Source organism: Haliotis asinina, chromosome 7 (assembly GCF_037392515.1).
Source record: "Haliotis asinina isolate JCU_RB_2024 chromosome 7, JCU_Hal_asi_v2, whole genome shotgun sequence".
Classification (NCBI taxonomy): domain Eukaryota; kingdom Metazoa; phylum Mollusca; class Gastropoda; order Lepetellida; family Haliotidae; genus Haliotis; species Haliotis asinina.
Window position 1 is genome coordinate 29506742 of NC_090286.1, and position 25771 is coordinate 29532512.

General features: G+C 40.0%; 2 protein-coding genes across 2 annotated transcripts; one reads left to right on the plus strand and one right to left on the minus strand.

Annotated features, from left to right (window-relative positions):
* Positions 1-695: 695 nt before the first annotated feature.
* Positions 696-7543, minus strand: LOC137291205 (uncharacterized). Its single transcript, XM_067822493.1, has 3 exons — positions 7469-7543; positions 2548-3263; positions 696-2239 (listed from the first exon to the last, which is right to left on the minus strand). Exons 2-3 carry the CDS (start codon positions 3251-3253, stop codon positions 1689-1691), a joined length of 1257 nt encoding a protein of 418 aa, XP_067678594.1. The 5' UTR covers positions 3254-3263; positions 7469-7543; the 3' UTR covers positions 696-1688.
* A 4544-nt stretch (positions 7544-12087) lies between these two features.
* On the plus strand, positions 12088-24663 carry LOC137291940 (neuropilin-1-like). The gene is made up of 7 exons (XM_067823495.1): positions 12088-12139; positions 17559-17711; positions 18420-18694; positions 19361-19457; positions 21506-21631; positions 22537-22624; positions 24129-24663. The coding sequence occupies exons 1-7, from the start codon at positions 12088-12090 to the stop codon at positions 24661-24663; spliced, it is 1326 nt and encodes a 441-aa protein (XP_067679596.1).
* Positions 24664-25771: the final 1108 nt, after the last annotated feature.

Below are 25771 nucleotides of genomic sequence, written 5' to 3' on the forward strand. Positions count from 1 at the left end.
GAAATGTTAATAAAAAATTATCTAAAATATTTGTGAGTTGTCCATAAAAGTTGGCACTTAGTGTTTTGCTGTCTAAGCAAATTATGTATGACACACTTTTGTTGAAATAGGTTTTCGTCAAAGATTCCTCTGTGATAAAATAACTATGTTTAGACTAATCCATGAAATCAGATGTTCCTCGCTTATGTACTTTGTCTGCGTCAATAAGCTGTGACTAAGGTTGCAAATACACGAAGTTAAATGTCCTAATATTTCGAAAGCATCCATATTGGTTTGATTACGCATTCATGCTTGTTATGGTCTTGAAGAGAAATACAGTGACACACAGCTCACTGCTTCGGGAAATACAGAGCCCATGGGTATGTACAAATTGCATGCAAATACATGCAGATACTTGCAAATTGCATCGCATATATACGAAACATGCACAAAACATTTTAAAAATGCAAATCTCCTTTTCCGGAAATTGAACGGCAACGTGTCAGTTCGAACGTTTGAAAAAATATTTGAACTGCCCAAATTATTCCAAATGGTGTGACGGACGTACGGACTGTGATTTAATGTTTGAAGCCCCGTGATCAAAGGTTGAATAGGACAGGTTGCATGGTGTTGTATCTTTTGCAGCATATGACTACAACATGTGATAATATCATTTATTATAAAACTGCCTGTACAACAGAAGGCTTTTAGATAGATTTTGTTATTTATTTTCTTGTTGACATAAGTTCTACGAGTTTCTGTCTTGATGGACATCATCAATGGTAGTATAACAACATCTCTCTGCTTGACTTCAAGTGTTCATCATTTATGTCTTTTTATAGATCATGCGATTTGCTAATGTATTTAACCTGTACGTATTTTTAAACCACATCATAAACATCGGAAATAGGATTAGAATATTCATATTGAGTTTTTTTCTCAAAATGTGCCACCATGTATAGTTTTGGTTCTATTTGAATTTTGCAATCCATAATATCTGTACATACAGAAGACTTTTACAGAACAAATCCCCGCTAAAGGCAGTGACCTTTGCACAATTATGACTATATCATGAGTACCTATGTCTTTCAGCAGTATTACAGCTGTACAATGATCGATGTTTGTAAACGATGTTATGTGGACCAGCGTCATTCTCCTATATAACTCCTATGCAATCAGATGGTTATGTGATCAAACCATAAATCTACATTCAATGTCCTGATTCCACAATCAAAATAAATATATTCAATGTGTCCATTCACCAAACCTTGAAATTCAAATATCCAACAGTAATGAACGCGTATCTATAGATGTGCACAACGCGTCACACAAATTGAGATGGTTCAACCATGTGTTCATGGTCCGGTGAACATGGGCAATGGACGCATGCCTCACTTAAAATTAATTTCTGTTTTTATTTCTATTTCACCACTCACTTGAGCTATTCACCAAACTCAGGTAAAACCCAATCTCGTGTTACCTGATGTTTTAGTCGTTCGCTATGTGTCAGGGTACACTATAAATATTTCCCCTTTCGAACAGAGAGAATATATTCTATGAGTTCCTGAAAGTACTCGTCTTTTTTCATACAAAACGCAATACTCCTGTAATATCGATGATCTCACATTACTACACATCAAATGTATACCGGAGCTTCTCATCCATTACTATAGATAAATAAATAGGAAACATGACACCATAACAAGGCTTTACCACAATCCTTTGTTTTTCAGTTCATTTAGGTAACTCAGCATCACATTCGCTTTCACTACATTCATTCCAAGGCCATAATGTTCACCATCAAAACTCATCATTCCCTCGGTCATGTTAAAAGTGTTGAAAATAGGAACTTTCCAAGGTCTAAGGAATGTTTCCATTTTGCCATTGTAGCGTTTTACACTCTCATACGACTGCGCCAACACTTTTGGGGACTTCAGGCTACTAGGAGCGTGACTTGCTGCCCACAGAAATTGTGGCCAAGGTCTTTTGCTGTTGCTTATGTAGGGCAGCGTTGGTAATAAAAACTTCTTTTGAACTTCCGTATGATTAAAGTAATTGTGTATGCCTATGCCTGCAAAAATGATTGATTTGCTATTTAATTTTGTAACTATTTGTTTTAACTTTGTTCCATATGACGCTGCGAAGAAGTACTTCAGTTCCAGATGAACAGTGCCATTGCAAGAACGGACGCTATATTTCAGATGGAGTCGGCACAATTTTTCCGTGAACATGTACATTCCACTACACTCGTTTCGAACATCTGAAAGACAAAGTCCACATATCAAAACAAATAATACACATATTTTTAGGCTATCCGTTGAGCGGTTTTCTCCGAACTGTATAACCCACACAGCTTTAAGAAACCAATATCCATTCATTTGTCACATTAACTAGGCAGAAATAGGCGTTATTCTGATTAAGCAAATCTTTTTGTGTATCGACGAACACGCTCACAAAACAATCTAACCACTCTTTGTTTATTCTTCGAACGTTTCCTGAAGCATCTAGATGCATTTGTTCCTCAAATTCAAACCTCAAGTAGTTACTCGGTGAATCATTTGTACTTACTCTGTGGTACGTTATCATTCATGGCTCCATCTTTCATATTCCCTGTCACAATCAGCAACATAGCTGTATATACATGACGAACAAGTGAATCCCCAACAAACAGAATGGTGCTGCCTTTGAGAATTGTGCAAGCTTCTTGGGGGCTGTGTTCCTTGTAGCCATGACTTGGGTCTGATGGTATCCAGGTGGAATATTCAGCATGTTTCTGGTTCCTCATGTCATAACAATCCGGACACACACATTCCTCCACAGACTTCAAAACACACTTGTTGTTGAAGCAGCAAGGGGTTGTTCCTTTAGGGTCGCACAAGGCCCTTATCCACTCCGCAGTTTTAGATCCCGTGTGGGTGACGTTTCCACAGAGACCGTCACTCCTTTGATAATTCGAAGGAAAGTTGTAGCGAACATTAACGTTCGATAGAAATTTCAGTATATCTTCATCTTCCTTTTTAGTCAAAGGTCTTGTTTTCCAGTGCCCGTTCAATAAATGAGACAAGATACTTGAACGTTGTTCATATGGTGGTATTGGTTTAGGTAAAGAATATACCGATGTTCTGCTTACAGACAGATACTCTTGGAAAACGTGTCTCGTTACATTGCTCAGCATTTCATAAGTCATCAGACGAGAGCCGTGTTTGTATATAGCAAGAGCTACAAACGATGTCATCATTACCATAATTACGAATGTCTTCTTGTATGAAGTCATGGTGCCAATTCTGAAACCAAGAACAACTAGACAGACTTAGACACACAGACTGCAATTCTAACACTGTTCTGTTAATCATGGCCAAATGCAGTAGATTCACGACTTTGGGATCGACAGATTTTGTTGACCTTATACGGCCAATAGTTCCATATGGCGTAAAAGACAGGTTGGTGTTGACAGTTACATTTACGTGCATCAAGCACTGAAGACCAGCAATAACATCAAGGGTTCCCGGAAAGGGGAAACATGCCCTGTGTAACGACGTGCGTTGCAATGCAAAAGTAAATTGTAATACTAGCAGCAAATTTAAATAACCCTGACGTAAATTGTAATAAAAAACGTAAATTCTAATAAAAATTGAAATTGTTTGTAATACTCAAAATATCATAAAAGATTACGTAAATTGTTTGAGTTGTCGTGAAAGTAACAAATATTTAAAAAATTGTGATAAAAGTCCGGTTGTGTTTCTTTGTGGACTGCGGTAATGCACCCGACGAGACACGTCACTACGTTACTCGATGCGAATGAATATATGAGTACGATAATCCACCAGAAGAGACACACAAATCCGGTAATCCAACAGAAGAGACGCGTAAAAACACAAAATTTAAAGATCCGCATTAGGCCAGGCATCAAACTCACCTTTTTGGGATAGCACCTTATGCAGTATGTTTGAAATAGCATCCTATGCAATATGTTTGAAATAGCTTCCTATGCAATATGTTTGAAATGGGCAGAAAATGCACACAAAGGCACAAAAAGGAATAGCCACTCGAATTTCGTTGTGAAATATATTCCTCCAGCGCACTGCCCCTTTAAATAAACAAAACGATGCAGAATGATTACGAGGTATTTGCGCTGAGAGTACGAGTTTGAGTTTCAATTCCGGTATGATTTTCCTATAGTTCTTCAAAAGGATTTTTCAGCTTTTCAAATTTTCTTTATCAGTTTAGTTTTAAAACGATAATATTTTCCTTAGGGAAGTAAAACCTTGACATGAACTTAGAACCACCATATGGTTGAGTAATCTAATACACAGTATAGAGCTGAATGTGTGTAAATCGCTGACAGCTTGACTGATGATTAAATCCGGCTGGGACCTATGCGGAAAGCAAATGTACTGCCCCAATAGTCCCTAATATAGTGATCTATCTTCAGTTGTTGTTAATCTGTTGCATGTCTTTATATTGTATTGTTGTTTATAGTTAAAATATTTTAGATATAAATACTGGTCGTATATTTATTCTTGTGATAATCTAGTTATTTTGCTGTCCTTCGTCGACAGGTGTTTTAGAATGTAATTGTGTTTAGTGTTAATTTATAACTTTGTAAGTCACGATACCGTTGAAATTTAAATATTGCCGATGTGACTATAAATTTTAACTCACTCACACATACACAATATGCTATGTTCCCCAATCGAAGGTGTTTCGACAAAGACACATTATTGTTTGACAATTGTGTTGTTTTGCGCGATTCTATGTCTAGTACAAGAGAAAGAATTAACATGTTTTGCTTACAACTAGTACCAAGTCATGTAGGGTTGTTTCGGCAACCTTCCGATAATTTTCAAAGTCACAGGAAGTATTTTTGCCATATCTCAAAATCTAATTGATAGAATTTGTTCGAGTTCGGTATTAAGGCATAGGATGACAGTTTCTGTGACTTTATATAATTCAGGTCCACGCAGAGGATTATTGCAACATTCAGATATCGACATGTGGCGAGGTAATAGCTATGTTTGTGACACGTTTTCATTGCGGATTTTCAAACTTGGTTTTAGCAACTGGTTTCTATAATTTCATGAACACAACATTTTGGGGATTAGGTAAACACCACATTGGTAGGATTGTCTACACAGCACGTTCTTGGGTTTGGGTAAACATCCACATTGTTGGGGTTGGCTATACACCACACTGGTAGCGTTGGCTAGAAACCACTTCGTTATGACTGACTAAACGTCACACTGCTGGGGTTGTCTAAGCAGCACATTGTTGGGGTTGGCTAAGCATACATACTGTTGGTGTTGGCCACACATCCACATTGTTGAGGTTGGCTGAACGCCACACTGCTGGGGTTGTCTAAGCACTACATTGTTGGGGTTGGCTAAGCATACATACTTTTGGTGTTGGCTACACATCCACATTGTTGAGGTTGGCTGAACGCCACACTGCTGGGGTTGTCTAAGCACTACATTGTTGGGGTTGGCTAGCCACCATGGTGTTGGGGGTTTCTAGAACATTGTTCGGGATGTATGAAGACCACATTTTGGGGGTTGGGTAAACACCACAGTGTTAGGGATAGCTAAACACCACATTCATTGGACTGTCTAAATACCACATTCTTGCGATTGGGTAAGCATCTACATTGCTGGGAATGGCTAAACACCGCATAACTTGTTTTGTAGAAACATGACATTTTTAATTTCTTTAGTGAAAGAACGACGCATACCTGTTTGTTTTATAACTATGTTGCTTAGGCATCGTGTCCCAGAGCAACTAAGCGGGTATGGGGTAACAGGGATATGAACATTTCTAACAATTGCCATGAATTTACTGTGAAATTATGATGGGTAAGTGGGTGAGCGAGTTCAGTTTTACGCCGCACTCAGCAATATTCCAGCTATATGGAGGCGGTCTGTAATTAGTCGAGTCTGGAGCAGACAATCAAGTGATCATCAGTATGAGCATCGATCGGCGCGGCTGGGAACCTGACCACCCGATCCCGTTAGTCGCATCTGACGACAAGCATAGCCGCCTTCTATGGCAAGCATGGGTTGCTAAAGGCCTATTCTACCTAGGACATCCACGTCTCTGCTCTATTGTAACTCATTGGGGCAAATAGTTGGGCACAGTGTAGTCGCCTAGTCGATCCCGTTAGTCGCCTCATACGTCAAGTATTGTCGTCTTTTATAGCAAGCATGGCTAACTGATGGATCAGAAACTACTTACTTCACTTTATTCAATCTTCTAACAGTTAATCCTAAACACGAGTAATTCCATGCTTGCAGAAGATTGAGTCACGCAGTATTATCAAGTTATGCAATTCAAAGGTTGCACTGCCCGACAGAATCAAGAGGGGATGAAATCTCTTTATGGTACTGTTATGAGATGGAAAAGGAATTTTCAAACCTATCATATGTCCCTGAAACTAGGGAGTCTATTTAAGCGGTCTGCACAAGGTCAAGGAATGTTGGGAAAAATGTGTCACTCTGGATGGTGACTATGTAGAGAAGTATTAAGGACAAGAAATCAACAAAATAAAGTTTCTACCCTGAAAACGTCTTGGCGATAATTAGAATTTTTATATCCCCTCGTAATTTTGTGTGTATCAGTGTAGCGAATACTTATGCATATTACATCAGTATGCGTGTGTACAAATACACGTATGCAAGTTTCCAGTAGGGTGACAACTGAAAGAAATATTACCCACTGCCATGGCAACCGCCAAACTCTCCCCTGTGAAACTGTTTCGCTGACAATCGCACGGCGTCATAATATGACGACGCATGCAGTGCCCAGAGTACGAAAACCGTTCGATTAGCTGTTTTTGTCTTTGCTTTTTTTCTTTCACTGTGTTGACATTTATTCTTCACTGCTTTATTAAAACAATGTCATACATTGAATCGTGTGCACACTCAGCTTAATCAAAATTAGTCATTTTACAGCAGATTTAAGCATGTCAGAATATGTATGATTTTGAAAATGGGACAAACCAGAAATAGCAATACCCGGGCGTAGAGCAAGCAATACCCACATGTAGAGACAGCAATAGCCGGGTGTGAGGGTGTGAGAAACATGACGCTGCACACGCCGCACAGTCAACACTCTTGAATAATGGCAGGTGTATTTGATTAATATTCATACTAGAATCCAACCACACTGACATCCTTCCTTGTCAAATATGAAAATCATTTCGGATCACTGAACCTGCTGGAAAACATATGATATTAATCATTATAAACACTAACCTTGGTCACTTTGGCATTCGGTTTGTTGCTAATATCTGCTTCTGTGGCGGTACCACGATACCTATATTTGCTGCTTTACACAGTTTGCTTATCGTCCATAGTCGAATGACTGCATCTGTGATGTAGTTCCCCTCAAGCGATATGTTCCAAACATACCGTTTACTATCGAAATGTCTCTTTGTATTTTCCAACCATTTACAGGTACAAAGTAATACAACCTTTTAAAATATGTCCACTGTTCTCACCTGTGAGGGCTGTTCCGTATGGTTAGTCCATCTGCTTGCAAGCTGTATGAGACGCACCCGCAAATACCCTCGTCTCTAGTCACGTGTTAGAGGTCAAAATATGACCTGTCACCTTGACACGCCCGGCAATATATCTGTATCTGTGTTCTGAAATACCCCAAAGCCAGTTAAGATAACGAGTGGCCATTCTCTTAATTCTATAATGGAATGCTAAACTTGCCAGTGCAATCCCCGAACGTCTGTGCAGATCAACAGACGGACAACGTCCACAAGTAACTCCCTTCTGTCTTGTTAAACATAGCTCTGCCAGTAACAATCTTTGTACATCGGGAAAGGCTATTGTTTCGTCCTTTGTTCGCCGGGTCCCCGGAGGCTGCGTGTGTCACTACCGGTGTCAGCTTAACAGCAATCCGGACTACATCAAAGTTTGTACTTTGCATACTCAAATGATATAATGAGAAATTGATGCATTAAAGATATATTTGGGCTGTCTTTATTTTTGTACATTTGTATAAACTTGAAATTGATGCGTTACATAAAATGCATTCCTGAGAATGTGTGTGGAAGGTGCCTTCCCACTATGATTACATGTAACTACTCCTCCAGTGCACAACTTGAATGGTCGAGTGATTTCTAATTACTAGCTGTCGCCCGTTCCCCGTGACCCTTGCAACCGACTTGGAGCTAGGAGATCAGCTTTCAGATATTCATCTTTTTCCCTTGCGTTCTAGATAGGCTACCTCAGTGAGGGTCAAAACTGTGCTAGGAAGTCTTGCCATAATGACTATGGAAGTCTTGCATTACGTGTTGAACATAAAAGGGAAATGAGGGTATATCTTCTTCTGCATATTTGTTATCTTCTTTTAAAACTAAGAGGTAAAATTGTAAAATAAAGCAATAAAATAACATACACCGTATGGTTGCAATTTTACCATACTGGACTTAGTACGGCATGAAACACGACTTAATATGGCAAACATATGCAGTCTCTATTTGCACCATCCATGCTTAAAACATGCAACGTAATTATACATGTATAATACATATCTGTGTTTGAAAGGATCTGATATAAATTATCTGTACATTAAATGATTACTGATTTGTATTATTGCAATAACACGTGAGCACTGAACATAGCATGGTTCGCGTTACTTTGGTCAGTAACTCATTCAACGTCAGTGCTTTAACCTACTGCACACACTGCTTAAATATTACTTAGGGCACTACATCAAGCTGTTTATTTGCAGCGGTTGATTCCCATGTAAATGAATCGGGGGTCTGTTATAATCAGACGTCTCTAGGAGAATGAACAAGAGATGTGGAGAGATGGAGAGAGAAGCAGAGAGACCGGATCTCTCCCGATGCTGCAAAATTCACACTCGTTTAGAAATGAACGTCCTTTATAATCCGGCCCATCTCTATCTCATCAACATTCATTCATCCAAATGGCTTCTCAGTTGTAGTGAGTGAGTGAGTGAGTGAGTGCCGCACTCAGTAATATCCCAGCTATATATGGCGGTGGTCTGTACATAATCGACTCTGGGCGAGCAAATCCAGTGATCAGCAGCATGACAATCGCTCTGCGCAATTGGGAACCGATGACATGTGTCAACTAAGTCAGCGAGTCTGACCACCCGATCCCGTTAGTCCAGTCCGACGACAAGGGGTTGCTGAAGACCTGTGCTACCCGGACTTTTTCACGGCTCGTCTTTGGTGTAACTCACTGAGGCAAATAGTTGGGCGAGTCCATTCGGACTCAGGGTACCTATGTGTATATGATGCAATAAGGATGTGTACTTCTGCTGTAGTCAAGTTGTGATGTAGTCACACTGGGTCGTAGTCATTATGGGATGGAACCGTGCGATACAGGTGAGTAGTTACCGTAACCGGAAAGCGCCCTGTGTATCACCCCTGAACGTCAGGGCTTTTTGTTCAGAACATTTGGTGTTCATAAATCTAGGTCACCCGCTGGCCGTTATTTATCTCATACGCGCCACGCCCTGAAGTGTAAGCAAACACGACAACAAAGCCTATAGTGAGTCAGAGAGTTAGAGATGGGGTAGAAAGCCCTTTGTATTGCTCCCATATGGGCAATGGTTATAGCAAGGCTTGTGATAGAAATGTTGAAGGGATGTCTCATCTTGTTTCAGGTCAACAATTAACCTTCCTTTCAACGACACGGCCCCTGCAGGATGCAAAATACGTCCAATGGTGTCATTTCAATCACCTTTCGTAGAAATCTCCAAATTGAATGTGTACATGTAAATGTTTATGTATCCAGCGGATGCACCAACCTCAGTTTCAGTTCTACCATGACGTTAGTAAATACCGGATTGTGATAGGTTAATTAAAGTCATTCAGAGGTATTTAATCACGTTATGTACCTCTGATTTTTTCCAACACGCGTGTATTTTTTAAAATCTCAGTAACGCGGCTATGGTAGAATGGAAATAAACACACTGTGTTGGAAAATCAAAAGTATGTCACGACATCATAATATCTCTAAAAATGATGTAAAACCGAACGCGAAATATATAGCTATTATATTTCCGTTATATATCTCTAATTTTCCAATACATTATGTTTATCTCCTCAGTATATACGTACAGCTCAGATCGACACAAGGCCCGTTTGGGAAAACAAGATAACTCCATCAATCAGCATGTATAGACGAAACTTTTAAGCTTGGGTTCTTTTTTCACGTTAACATGTTCAGAACATAATCTTGGGAAACAATTTTAGATTTTCCAAAAGATGCAGTTAAATATCTTGTCCCCAATGTAATTCTACTCCTGAAATTTGACTCCATATCTACTAATTTCGGCGAAATTTCGTGACCTAGCTGAACACGAACGTAAGTTATGTCGAAACACAGATATTATCCAGGAAGATCTGGATACAAAGCTAAAAAGCTATACTTTACCCAGAATAACTATATGAACTAATCTACTCCAATCCCTTTTGTCAAAATAATATTAGATTTTATGGACCAATACTTGGATAGCATTGTAATAGATACATTTAACAATACACCTGCTGTGGACACGCATCTCCGTATCCAGCTGCAGGCGATTTTGCTTCCGTAATGAGATGCACCTGGCGCTTGAAGTGGAGAGATTTCATTTAACGAAGTAGACCCAATAACGCTTATCTATTGTGTTTATTGACGTTTCTGGAATATGTTTAATAATATCTTCAGAATCTGTTGATAATACCATACTTTTATAGAACATGTCTCATTAATCATATTTATATGCCTGAAAAAACATTGATCCCACGAAATAACGGTACATGTAACAGCTAAGATCTGCCTTGTACATTACAGGCAAATGTGAATCTACGTGTAGTGTTATCTGTATTTACATGGAGTGAGTGAGTTAATATTTAACGTCACATCGGCATTTACATGGAAGTGAAATGTTTCGATTCTCATTGTTATTCGAATGATGAGATTTTATGGAGGTCAACCTCTTCATATTGGCATTCGATCTCCTGTTACTAGGATGCATACTGACAAAAAATATCTAGATTTCATAATAGGTGTCATAAATGGTGAATGTGTACATGTGAAAATAATTGCTTGTTAGGTTCTACGTTTTGTGTGATGGTTTTGTCAACTTATATTTTTGGAAAGATTGTCCCCGTGTGTGAAGCACAATGCCAGTATGGTCAACCTGTAATTTAAACCGGTTGGCTAAATAAACACACTGCTCAAAAAGGTTCTGTGATATTGACTGCATTGCGTACTGTGAGTGAGTGAGTGAGTGAGTGAGTGAGTAAATTTACTTTCACGCCGAACACAGCAATTTTCCACTTATATGGCGGCGGTCTGTAAACATTCGAATGTGGACCAGACAATCCAGTGATCAACAACATGAACATCGATCTACACAACTGGGAACCAATGACATTTTACAGCCAAGTCAGCGAGCCTGACCAACCGATCCCGTTAGTCGTCTTTTACGACAAACATGGGTAACTGAAGGCCAGAACATAGATTTTTTTCGAAGCTCTCTTAGCGCTAAGATAGTCATAAGTGATATACATTAACATTAACTTACGAATAACTCAACGCAAAGAGAGCTTAGCTAAAATCTAAGCCCAAAATTCTAACTTGGATCTTCACGGGCAGCATGCGTAGAACCACCGGTAGATATGAAAACCTTTTCACCGAACCGAACCGAACCGAACCGAATATACATATAGTATATACAGTGGTGCCTGGGTGTGTCAGTCCTTATAGACTGAGTACCACTGGGACAAGCATATCTTTACGTTAATGGTTATTCAAACGTATGTTCAACTCGCCGTAATGGAACCTTTGCGTGAAGCGTTCTGGTTCGCTGAAGGTAAATAACAGTTGTGCGCGGACGCTACACTTCATGTGGGCTGACTTGTTCAACTGCTTAGCCCTGGTTGTGAATAGAACATAGTGTGTGAAAGAACCAGGAAGTAACTTATACATGTTGTACATGGCATGCGAAGAAATTCCAAAGACAAACCGACTTTTAATACTTTAGGAATAACACACAAGGATACTGAAGTATTCCGACCATTTAACATTTGACGTACGTGGAATAAATGTTCAAGTGGTCGTAGGACGCTATCTTATGTACGTAATGACGATAAAGAGACATCTGGGCGTATATCTGTGTCTGGCAATCACAGGAGGTAAGTGACAGCACACACACACACACACACACACACACACACACACACACACAGAGACAGAGAGAGAGAGAGAGAGAGACGTATCTTAATCATGTAACGATTTAATGGACAATCATGCCGTGCATTCGTTCATGACACATTGATCAGTAGGTAATAAAGCCTGGACACCAGACACTTCATTGGCAGGCTTTGACGGTCATTTCTGACTCGGATCTACAGGTTATCTCCTGTAAACACTGGGGAGAGGGGATTTACTAACTTGTTTCCTACTGCCCTCAGTTCTTGTGCAAACATGAGTACTGATTAATTGAACAGGTAGATACAATCGTAGTTTGTCGCGTTTGGCTGACTCTTAACAAGCTTTAACGTCTCTTGTCTCTCTGTTTCTCTCATGACTGGGACGCTTACAAGTACTATTTAGAGAAGTAGGCCAGCGGTACCCATTGAAGTACAGAATATGACTGAATGAAAATATTCAAAGCGAATGCTATACGGCGTATGTAGCGACTGAAAGCAGTCCTTGTAGCTTTGGGCAACGCATTGTAAGTAGTCTTTGAAGGGCATTTAGAAATGAAATACATAAGAATGAAGATTTTTATGGATATCAACTTCTTATTATGAGAACACAGGTGATGAAGGGGTAAGCATTAACTCCGAAACGTTGTGTTCTCAAAAATCTTCATTCGCATTGTAAGTAGTGTCATGTTAGAAGTAGGAAAGTTCAATATTGACAAACGTTATCGATAACGCTGAGGACTTAGGGAGTCCGTAAAGTTTGCCTGCAAAAGAAATTAGGTGTATATGATAGTAATAGTATATAAAATACGTGTACAGTCAGTTTTTAACTGACCGAGCCATTACTGGCCAAAAAGACACCCAGGCATAAGATTACAAACATCTACAAACATTCTGTTAAAAGAGTAAATTCATAAACCCCAAGCTATACAAACATCTCCCTACAAACTCTCACGGCATCAAAACGCAGACAAACCAACCTCTGACATCCAACCCAACCAACTTCCATACCCTTCACATCTACATTATCTGAAACCACATCCCCGAGTACAGCCCCTCCCACCCCAGCCACCTCACAACCCGCACACACTCATCCCAAGTGATAAGATTAACAACTCCATCCATCCAGTCACTAACTCCCTCATGCATGTTTACGCACACACACAGACACGCACATACACACACACATACACATACACACAGACACACTGACACACACACTGACACACACCCAAACACCCTCTTTTGTATGGGCACCATACTCTTTTACAACTTTGAGCATAATCTTTCTGAAACAAAGGCACGTAAGATGTTAATCAATAGACGACACATAGTCAAGACACATGAAAAAGCACAAAATATCTTTGAGAATACCACTTGTGCGTTATTGTTTTTAGCAGCTATTGTTATTTTTCCCAAGTTTTGCCCGGTTTCACGAGTAAACATGCTTTTCTGAATAACCTCTTACGCTTCCCACTGAATGTCCGGTTAGGCCGAAGTGGGTTATTTCGACCTGTAGTTGTGTAAATATTAGGAATACAGAGTAACATCCTAAAACAGCTCTTTATTTCTATTTCTGACATTGCTTTAGTACATCGTTTGTTATAATCCCAGCATGACTGATTTCTTCTTGTGTTTTATGCAGTTTGTGTTACGGTTGATAAAAGGTATAAGAATCCCCTTCGAACCAGCAAAATATAACACAGTCAAGTCTAAAATATTAAATAATGTATTGAGCAAACAAGGAGCAAGTTACAGTGAATCACAATACAGATTTCTAGTAAAGGGTTACAAATATCAAATATTAACTCACCAGAATCTTGGTATTACAAAGAGACCTGATATACTAAATAGAGGTGGTTTTCAATGAGAGAGCAGATGTTGTTGACAAAGAGACGTTGATAGGCAGAGGCACACAACTCAATGACAGTTCCGTGTATAAGTCCGTGTGTGACCGTCAACACCACCGGCCTTTATACATACCGACACAGTGTCGGGAACATTCGAGCAAATCGTGGTTGTACCGCTATTCACTTAAAACTTTCTCGCTAGCCGGAAGTCAAAAAGATGAACAACCAGTTAAGGGAGGCAACTCTGGAGCGCTGTCAGAAAAAGCGTACCGCTAAAATACTATTGCCATAGATAAATTATTATCCATAATAACTATCAACTAATCAATGATTATACAAATTACTGAAAAAACCACACCCTCGTAACATTTGTAATTTGATAAAAATCGTAGTCAGTTTGTTAAATACGGGTACATATTCTTTTGGTAAGTTTGCAAAATATGAATGCATGGTTAACTTTTGCCAAAGTGAATCAGATTTTATACATACACGCCTACAAGTAAAAAGGCGTGTGAGAACAACGACTCAGCGTTCGACTGTCCCGCATTTTAAAGTAAAGTGAAATGATTCTGTTCAATGCCACAACTAATGATTGGAAAAGCAAATTAACATCCGACAAATATTATCTTGCATTTGCCTTGCTCGAGGAATATGCCGGTCAATATGCAGGCGACAAAGAAATGTACTAGATGTCACGTGTCTCTTAAAGGGACAGTGCCCCAAATTTTCGACAATATTTTGGCCTATATCGTATAGATATTGGGGCATATGCACTCACTTAGTTTTCTATCGAAAACTGTAGCAGACGGTGTTGTTTTATTGGCGTTTCTCGAACTAGTTTCAGTCACTAGTTGTGCGTGGGATATTAGTAAAGGGTGCTCCAGAGGACGTAACTCTATGAGGTTAACGTTCACAAATTTTAGACTTGTACTATTTAATTCAATATTGTAATCTAATTGCGTAATTACCTTTGTAATAAATTATATGGACGACTCCTTGGGAGCTGATAGTTAGTGTAACTGAGAGAAATGCAATAGTTATTTTCGGAGAAGTGTGGTGCGATATAGTGCCTGTAACAATTCATATCGGAAAATACATTTAGCGTTCCGGGGAATCACAATTGCTGATAGCTTCCCAACTTTGTACCATTTTCTTAAACACAGGTGTAAAGTATTACTGGTGAGCCGCAATACCACACGTGAGAACATTGCATAGCTCGTATCGGATAACCCTTGACGTAACGGAAGCAGTGTACTTCAATACTGTGCATACAAAATGTATGCACTTTTGAATGGTCCACTGTCAAGATAGCAGTGATTAAACTATCAACGTGCTGTAGTTCAATCTTCCGACTGAAATTTATTAACAGTTTTGCTGATAAAACCCATTCTTAATGCGCTTCCACAAGGTTATTGCATAGCATGTAACACACTCACCCCATCAGACTCTCAACATTTAATCAATTGTCGTTCTCATTTCAACAATGACTATAAATGCGACAATGATGATAACACCTTTACAAAGCGCCTGCGTGACTCTGAAGAAATCTATGACATGCGTAAGGATAGAAAAACACCTGGACTATGTTACATGAATAGTAGGTGTTTATGTGTCAACCACAGTGCAGCCCAGCGTGGTAGTAGAATTGATCCAGTTTAGTGAAGTCATATTTTGCGGCTGTGCAGTATGGAAAATGAACTTGTCCTTGAATACATGCATAAATCTATTACTGGAAGTGGCTCCTCTCGAGACGTACAGACCGAATAGCATGAAAGAAAATGTAAATTCCATCGCTTTACCCTGAAATATTTTATAGTGAAGGAGAGTCTTTAATGTCCATAAAGACCATATGGGTCAGGGAAAGAAAACATAAAATAAATAGTTACATTGAAAAGTCAGAACCATTTGACGTAAACGTTCGCAATTCAACGGAAATATTGATATATTATGGTCAAAGAGAGTATGTTCATATTTCCGTTACGGGAACATTTGGTTCAAGTGTAGTGGACATATCAATAAATGTAAACTATTGGGGAAAGGACCTCCTATGGTGGCTCATTAAGAAGACTTCAGGGCATATATGGAATATTGTTTATTATACATGGTTTAACTATTTATCAAGTATGAAACAGAATCACCAATGTCCAGTCAATAGTAATCTGGTCACGGAGGCAAGCACAAGAGACTTGGGTCAAAATAAAATGTTACCCAATCACAGATCATTTCGTGTTTCAAGTCACTTGATGGTACTGTCCAACCCTTCAGCAGTGTGTGTGGCAATCTCTCGAAGAGACACATGCCAAACACATGTATAGGAGATGTCGCCGGATGACGTCACCAGGAACTCTGTGCTACAGGTCCAAGAGATCTTGTTCGAGCTGCTGTCTACTTGTTGGTGGATGTTGCCGTTGTCTCAACTCTCTGTTAAGATGATCCCAGAGATGCTCTATCGGATTCATATCCGGAGATCGCGCTGGCCAGGGCAACACGCTGATGTTCACGTTCTTGGGATAGCCTTGTCTGAGCCTGGCAGTATGCGGACACGCCTTGTCCTCTAGAAAGATCAAACCCCACTACCGTTGACGCGCAAATGGTAACATAAGTGGTCTCTAGACTTCGTCTCTCTACCTTTGAGCAAATCAAATTTTCATGAAGGATGACAAGATCTCTGCTGACCACATCTCATTTGTCCATACAATAACACCGCCCCCACCCAAGGGCTGCAACTCTTAGACACAGTTTGGCGACAGTTGGTCACCCCTACAGCACCCCATCATTTCGGAACATGTTGTAAGGACTCTCTGTGAACAGAGCTCTCTTCCAATCACGTCGCTGTCACCGGTGTCTAACGACGGGTCAGGGAAAGGGACGGTGAACAGATGACAGACGTACGAAGTCGTCGTAGTACGGTACGTCTGCTGATGGCTGTCCCGCCGTTAATGTTGCCGTGGCGTATCTGTTCCGCAGGTGTATTGTTCGGATGTAACGGTCTTCAGTTGGCATGGTAACGCTTGGTCTTCCCGTTCTAAGTTTTGGCTACGACAGAAGAGGTTGCTGATGGTTACTTGGCTGCAACTGAAGATTCTTGCAATGTGATGTTGTGAAGCTCTCATTTCTGCAATACTAATGGTTATGTCACGTTCGGCTTGCTGAAGTCTCGGTATTTGTGTGATGTTATTATTTATATACTACATGGTTGCACGTTCCACAGCTGTTTTTATGCAACTGCTGTGTATCGCTATTTTCGTCAAAGTCCATTCATGCTGTTTTTGGAATTCTTCATGCTAGCACTTATGCCTTGCTACTCGACAACAGAGTGTGTTTTGGCGAATGTTTTCTGAAAACATTTAACTTTAGGACAGTATCTATAATTGCCAAAACGCTAATTTAAAAGTGATAAGTTTCTTTTGCCCTATAGTTTTAGAGGAAAGAGCAATGTGTAAAGTCATTCTCTGGTGTTCCCCACCGTGATATTGCTGGAATGCTACTAAAAGCGACATGAAACTAAACTCACTCACTCACTTCACTTTCAAGTAACTCACGTTTTATTTCAGTCTCACTAGGGTCAGACCTTGACTGTGACTTTGAGACTGACTTCTGTCAGTGGACAAATGGATCATCCGTCAGACAATGGCAGCGACAATTGTTTGGTACTATAACAGCCGGAACTGGACCAAATACGGGTCACACCATCTCAGGAAGGGACGGTAAGAAAGATATCTTACAGGTTTACACGATTTTATGTATTTTTTCTGCGATATTTCACGTTTGAGGTCGAATATCCCTTACCGCTTGTGCTGCAAAATAAACACTTTCATTGAAACATATGTTCATGTATACGAACCCTTTTTAATGACTGGATCGGTGGGAAGCCGGATAGTTCGCTCGTCACGCCAACGATACGGGTTCCATTCCCCATATGAGTGAAGCCCATTTCTGGTGAGTCTGCAGTGATTTTGCTGGAACATTGCTAAAAACGACTTAAACCCACTCACTAGCCCACTTTTCATACCGGGCTGTGGGGTAGCGGAAGCGTTCGTTCATCGCGACCATTATCTGGGGTCGACGTTGTAACGTGCTGTCGTATGTAATTCACACATTCTTCTCAAACATTTACACACAGCCAGAGAGGTTATTGGTATTCTTAGACCGAATGTGGTTTCTTGCGTCATCAGTATCTACAATTACTCCCGGATCAATACAATATTTACATGCAATCATTTGCATTATCATGATTTCCCAGGAATGTTTCTCAGAGACCATTCATGAAACTCATTCAAGTGTTCACTGTCTCAGAGAGTATCATTTTGAACCCCTATAATATAAACTATGATAAAACTGACTCTTATTATCGTTGATGTTAAACTTGCATATGAATGAATTGAGAGCACAAACAATTTGCTTATTTTCACCAGATTACTACATTTATCTACATGCTGGCGAGAGAAGAAATGAAAACGGCTTTGTTGAAAGTGGAAACTGTGTCCTACTGAGTCCGGATTTTAACACAACTTCCGGAGGAGGCTGTTTCCGGTTCTGGTATCACATGAAAGGATCAGGCATCGGTAATCTCTCTGCAGCGGTTTTAGGAGGTTCATCAAATGTTGTAATCTGGTCCAAGACAGGAGAACAAGGACCGGATTGGAAATGTGCTCATGTGTCTCTTGAGCAAGAAAGAGAAAGTCTCAAGGTTCGTTCGTGTTTAATGGTTGCATAAAACCATTGACTTTCATAGTAACGATACATTTTCGTAAAAGTCAAATTAACAGCCTCGCCAAATTATTACATGGATATGTGTGCATAATCTGGCCTTAAGTGCACAATCCGTGTCAGTGTGGCATATACGTTTCTATGTAAGATCCCTATAAATTTTATACGTGTCTGTGTAAGATCAGTGTCATTGTGTTACGTGTCTGTAAGATCCGTCTCAGTGTATAATATATGTCTATGTAAGCTCCGTGTCAGTGTGCAATACGTGTCTATGTAAGATCCCTGTCAGTGTATAATATGTGTCTGTGTAAGAAACGTGTTATTGTGTGATACGTATGTGTGTAAGATCCGTGTCAGTGTATAATATATGTACGGATGCAAGATCCGTGTCAGTGTGCAATACGTGTCTATGTTAGATCCGTGTCAGAGTTCATACGTGTCTATCTACGATCCGTGCTAGTGTGATATACGTGCCTGAGTAATTTAGGTCCGTGTCTCTGTGAGACACATTTATAAAAGATCCGTGTCTATGTACAATGCATGTCGAATTGAGAAACGTTTTTCATGTAAGATCTATGTAACTATACGTTTGTACCGGTCGTTAATGGAGTAATGTAGCTATATACTGTGCATGTGTACCTGACAGATCGAGATGACGGCGTGGACGGGTCTTAGCATCTTGGGGGACATCGCGCTGGATGACTTCAAATTCTTTGACAATCAATGCAGCGGAATAAATGACGGTGAGTACATCAGGCTATGTGGCTGCTGGTCAATGTCGTTAGACTACCCCCATTGTGGCCAATAATACAGTAACTGAGAGACAACCCAAGTGGGAAATAACATTCAGCTATTTCTTTGGAGAAAGTCCAGTGCCATAGTCCGTGGAAATCATCTGGAACAGGAATGAATGAATGAGTGAACGATGCGGCATCAGAGTGTTCCATCTATTCGGGGCATATCATCTGTTTGTGAGGGACCCTAGAAGTTGTGAGTAACAGGAATGATAAGTACTTATGTATAATCAGCTTCTTTATATTAAATAGCGACCAATTCGGTATGGATACTTATACCATTTTTTCAAGTTACCCATACTTGAAAAACTGTACACGTATTTAGACCGAAACGTTGTTATTTTAAATAGAGAAATTGATCACCCATATCGACATGTAATTTCTAATCGAGGAACTTTTAAGTCCGTTGTGAGCCGCTCTCTTACTGTGGGTTACGAGGCTCTGATGTGAATGAGCAAACACGTCCATCTGAAACCTGTTTTGGACACCCACTTTTCATCGTGAGCCGCAAGAAGAGCTCCAACTGATTCTAGAAATAGACTGTCACAGTTTTATCTAGCTTTTCAGCAGTGCTGGTTGTAATCTACCGAGAAAAATACCGTTATCACCGACTTCACTTCATCAAAACACTAGAAACAATGATGAGATTAATGATAATTAGTTTACCAACAGAACTCATTTTCTAATATTTTGACTGAATATTCATTGTAATGCTGGTTTTGCAATTGCCGCAGTTCATTAAGAAAGAATCAAGGGGTCAAAATTAGAATTGACATAAATCAGAGTTTATTCAGAAAGTGCATAAAGAGTCACACAATGAGACGGGCATCCATACACGCCAGAACACTTCTCCTCACTGACGTCGTCGGATGGCGTCAGCATGAATCCTGTCGTATAAATCCCAGAGAGTTTGTTCAAATTCCTGTCGGATGACTAAATACACGATATCACTGACGATCAAGATGATCCCGGAGATGTTCAGTGGAATTGTCTGGTGAAGGCGCTGGTCAGAACAATATAGTTAACATTGTGCAGTTTTCTCGAATAATTCTGGCAGTGGGAGGCCTTTCGTTGTCGTGCTGCAAAAATTACTCCTCTTACTTTTGTCGAATACAGAGCACCAAAAACGGTCTCAACTCTCAATCCCTGTATCCCTGGCATTCCTCGGATGATAAGCAGTCTTCTTTGTTACAAATGCAGCCCAATACCATGACGCATACTGATGAACTTCTTGTACACAATTTGACGCCTTCGCTCTCCTTTACGTCGTAACACAGAACTCTGCCGTCGTTTCTGAACAGACTAAACCGGCTTTCATCTATGAAGTTCGTGCTCATTGCAGTCTACGATGACGGTGTAGACGGGTCAAGGTTATTTTACGGAGGGGGTGGTGAGCTAACCGTTGACATCGCAAAAATCTGTTCCCACAGGTGGCTCTAACGGATGTAGCTATCTTCGGCCGGTGTCATGGCTATATAGGTCTTCCCGAACTTGGGCCGTCTTGGGTTTGATCTATTTGCTGTTAGTGGTTCATTAATGTGCTAATGGTGGACTGACTGCAACTGAAGGTTCTTGCCAGCTGTGCAGCACCGCACCCTTCCCCCTCTCCCCCAACACGCACGAACGCACGCACGCACATTGGTAAACTCTGGCGAAATGAGTGTGAACCTGCCAATCGCCCTGCCAATCGCTCCTTGCGCTTGCTTTTTGTGGCGTTGTGTTTTGGTTAATGCATGTTCGCTTAGTCTAGCATTGGTATTTAGACAACGGTCATACACGTGCATGTCCCACAATAACGTTTTTGCACGTTTTGAAAAATGCGCGATTCGTACGAAGATTTCAGTCAGCTGCGTTGCCATCTGGATTGTAATACGTTTTTACGAATGTTTGTGTTCGTGTTCAAGCCTGTTACCAGCTCTCTGTTTTTGCAATTGCTCCAAAAGTGCTAATGACAATTTAATATACATGCATCTACAATATTTTTATTACACTGAAAGTATGCGGCAACGTCTCGACGTCACCGGTACCGATATCACCACCGACAGCGCAATCACCAACACAAGACAAGCCATCGTCTACGTCTACTACAGCAACTGATGTGTCCACAACGCCAACACAAGACGGTTCGTGTGTACTTCAGTGTTTCTTAATCACTAGCTTATAATTATCTACTCCAAACTGTTTGCAGACCGTTTCGTATGGCTGTAATACTGCTGAATGCGGCCTCAAACAAACACATATTCATGATATAACCACAATTGTAATGTAGTTTCAGTAGAGGTTTCTTGCGAAAATGAAGATGGTTTGTCGTCTTTATTTATGTTTAAATTCTTTTATTTCTGAAATTATCCAAAATATACTTACATGGCCTAAGAAAGTATGTAGATGAAAAAAACATTAAAAAACAGAAATGCGTTTTTGATGATCACGTATTTAATACAGACATCATAGTTGTCATTTAAACCTTCCGTCTGAAGTGTTTTGAGTCTAGTAACGCATTTTGAACGCGACATAGTCTCAGTGGGGTTGGTGGAAACTGTAGATGATTAAACAGCAAATGTGGTAATTCCTCTTATTTCAGATAAGACAAGAACATATGCGCATATTTTATTATTAACGCGAATATATAGGGTTAAATAACGTACGCAGTGATGTGACATTATGCAAACCTTGTTAGATATCTGATGTCAGATGTATGTGTTGAGATCAAAGTCCTGGGGCGTGAGTGGTGATGACCTTTGTTATGAAAGACATTTCAGGATCACATTATGGTCGCTTTTAGAAATATTCCAGCAACATCATGCCGGGGGACACCAGAAATTGGCTTCACACATTGTACTCATTTGAGGAATAGGTTTTCGGCGTGAAGATCGAACACTGTCAACGTTCCGAAACAACCATCTGTTGAATACATGCCATCTGACACACACTTATGTAGTTTTCTTTCAATGCAAATAATGTCAGTGTGTAAAATATGTACCCGTTGGGACTAATCATGTCTATATAGCAGTTTAATCAATATTTTCAGATGTCACGATGACGATTGTGTACATCTCAATAGCTCCCGTCATCTTACTTCTTGTTGCGACTATTGTGGCAGTGATATTCTACAGAAGGTCACAGTAAGTAATGATAAGTGAAGAGTGTACACTGAATTCTACTGGTTAATACATTTAAATCTAAGATGTGTTTCTAAAATGTCTCTACTTTAATGCGTTTACCGTTTTACCTCTTTGTCTCAGTTCCGCTGACACATCTCTCCCTGTTTGAAAGCACTATCCATGGAAACATAAGGGAGAGTACCCATAACAGGAGAAATAGGACATAAACTGCAATCAGTTCCAAACTCTTTGATTTGCAATGGGAGCTCGTTAGGTCGCTTTTATTGGGACCATTACCTTGGCCGCCCATGAATATCCCTCTCCCTTGGCGTAGTAAAGAAACGTCACGTTTTACCTCGTTACGTCCTTATTGAGACCATTACTTTGGCGTGGTAAATAACGTAACGTTTTACTTCCTTATTGAAACCATTGCCTTGGCCGTGCATGTATTTGCAGTTCCCTTGGTGTGGTAAATTGCGTCATTTTCACGTCGTTACGTCGTTATTGAGACCCTGACCTTGGCTGTGCGGTATTTACAATTCCTTTGGTGTGGAGAATAACGTCAATTACATCTGATCATCTTACAGGCTTCGTTTGGTGATTGTACGTGCGCGTCACAACATTTTTAGAAAATATAGCTACAAATATACGAGTTTCTAGACAACAATATTATATCAATATGTAACGAATCAACTAACATCTTTAACATTATGCATATATGTCAAATGTCTGGAAATAGTTTACTTTTGTCGATTATTCCTATATTTTTCAACGTATTCATGTTAAAATTGCTCCAGGGGTTTTGCAGCAAGGTGACATGGTGAATCTTTAGTTTGAAAAATATACTGGACAAAATAAGTTAGGGATATTGGTATCTTTTTTACTGATATTTTATCAGTACGTCAACGAATAAATACATCGTTATTCATATTTTCTAAATTTACGTATATCCATAACTATTTTTGCTCATTATGTATCAAGGTCATTTTTGTGTATTTGCTTTTGAACTCATTGTTAATGAAAACTATATATTTGCATATTGAATAAAACAGATTTCATTTGTGGTTCGTAAACCCTATTCAGAAATATACATGTTTAAGTATAAGGTGAACAGCGGGCAATGATTACAAGTGTTAAACAAATATATCTGGTTAGCCTATCTTTTAGTTCTAAGAAATGTGTATTAATATTCAAGTTCTTAAAAGCGCCTGACATCTTCGTTGAAGTCCATTGTAACTTCGCTGTCACTGCTATTTTTTCTCTGATCTTGAAACGCGCCTTCTTACTAAACTTTAGCGAGTGAGTGCATTAGCTTTCGAATTAGTTTTTCGCAATTTCTACAGTAGGTGTTAAATCGCGTTTCTACTCGAAGCCAAATCCCTGAGAGACTGAACATCTGCTGCAATGAGCATCCCCCCACCCCACCCCCACCCCATTTTTCCCGCTAGTTTTCTATGTTTTTCTGCACAAATAAAACATCACTGTCAATTATTTAACAATAGATTATTTGATCCTTCAGGTCGAAAACCCCTCATCGTGAGAACAACAATTCCAGCAACAACCAAACTAATCCACATGTTGATGATTATGATTATCTTCGCGAGGAAGTGTATGATGTATTGGATGAATCAAAGATGTACAACGATGGACATGTGTTCCTAAACAGTGCCAATGATGACCGAAGACTAAACGACCATCAACTTACATCCGACATACAAGGGCATCAGGGTGGAACAACTGTAATGTACAGAGCGACCGGTTCTTCAGGACGAGCTGAAATCGGCAATGATATCACTGGATCGAATGTGACGATGAAAACAAGAGATGTAAACGCTGTATCAGAAGGTGAAAACTACATGGTAAGTGTTCCTGGTCCAGATGAGATAGGAGGAAGTGGCGTAACAGCTACGGAGGATGTGGCAAATGTTTCTGGGAAAGAAGGTGGTGCTTTAGAAGCATCTCATGGTGATGCCACTGGAAGAGGACTGATATTGCCGCCACCTCCGTGTGGGTCAACGTCGTCATATATATCCCCCGTTTTTGAAAACGACTGATGGCCAAACGCCACTTGACGTAATGTTTTGCTCACAATATATCTCAGTAAAGTGCAGATAGGAAGTGACCTTTCCCTTTATAGCATCAGACCGAAATGAAGCTGCACAACCAGCGGATCCTTGACAGACCAAGGGGCGCTGCCTTTCACAGCAAAGTGAATATTATTGGAAGCACGCAGTTGCTCATTCTAATTAGTATAAAATTATTTTATTTGTACACATACCTCTCGAACTAGCTTTAGAACACAACTTTGTTATATATGCTATAATTTATATACTAATATTTCCATCAGGCTTCTTTCACGTAGTTAATATGATCATCGTACGCCGGACAGCCAGCAGTAACCCTGCGATACATACTGTTAATGAGCGAGTGCATATTTACGCCACTTTTATATATTTCGAGTAATATCATGGTGGGGGACACAAGAAATGGGCTTCACACATTGTACACGTGTGGGGGAGCAAACTCGGGCTTCAAGTGTGACGAGCGAACGCTTTTACCACTAGGCTACCACATCGTCACGATGCTTAAGTTAGTGCGTTTAACACGGTCTGTCACCGTCGCAGGATACAATACAATTAGATATTTGTATAGCGGCGATATCCAGTTAGTTCAACTGCTCAAGGTTCGCTCGATCATTTGATGTCCATCACAACGGCACGTGGTATTTTCAATCTCAACTCCCTGGGAGCATACAACTGTTGCTGCCAGGCGCATCTAGTTAATGTTGCTTTCACATATGTGTGTTTTCTATCGTTTGTTACAATATTCAACACGACTGTATGCATACATTGACTGAGTGTTGTTTAACGCCGCACCGACATATATTATTTAAAAAAATGTCTGCAGCACAACCGATGATCTATGCCGCCAAGGTACCAAGATTCCAACCACCCGGTCACCAAAGTTAGTCTGCCGACACGCCCAAGATGATTCATTATAGATGTGTAGTGGTCATGTATGTGAACACTTTGAAAAGTAAACTCGGAGTAATTTTTATTTTATACGGAAACGTAGAAGGGCAACGGTGAACATTTTTGGGGTGTCACTCTCTCCTTCGTAGGACATGCTATCTTCTACGTAGGACTTAGTATCTTCAACGTA

Excerpts from the sequence above, each read along its gene's own strand:
- LOC137291205 (XM_067822493.1), bottom strand. The coding sequence starts at position 3,253 with ATGACTTCATACAAGAAGACATTCGTAATTATGGTAATGATGACATCG. Across the intron at positions 2,240-2,547 it reads GAATGATAACGTACCACAGA|ATGTTCGAAACGAGTGTAGT; the intron begins GTAAGTACAAAT and ends TTTGTCTTTCAG.
- LOC137291940 (XM_067823495.1), top strand. The coding sequence starts at position 12,088 with ATGACGATAAAGAGACATCTGGGCGTATATCTGTGTCTGGCAATCACA. Across the intron at positions 19,458-21,505 it reads ATGCAGCGGAATAAATGACG|TATGCGGCAACGTCTCGACG; the intron begins GTGAGTACATCA and ends TTACACTGAAAG. Across the intron at positions 21,632-22,536 it reads CACAACGCCAACACAAGACG|ATGTCACGATGACGATTGTG; the intron begins GTTCGTGTGTAC and ends CAATATTTTCAG.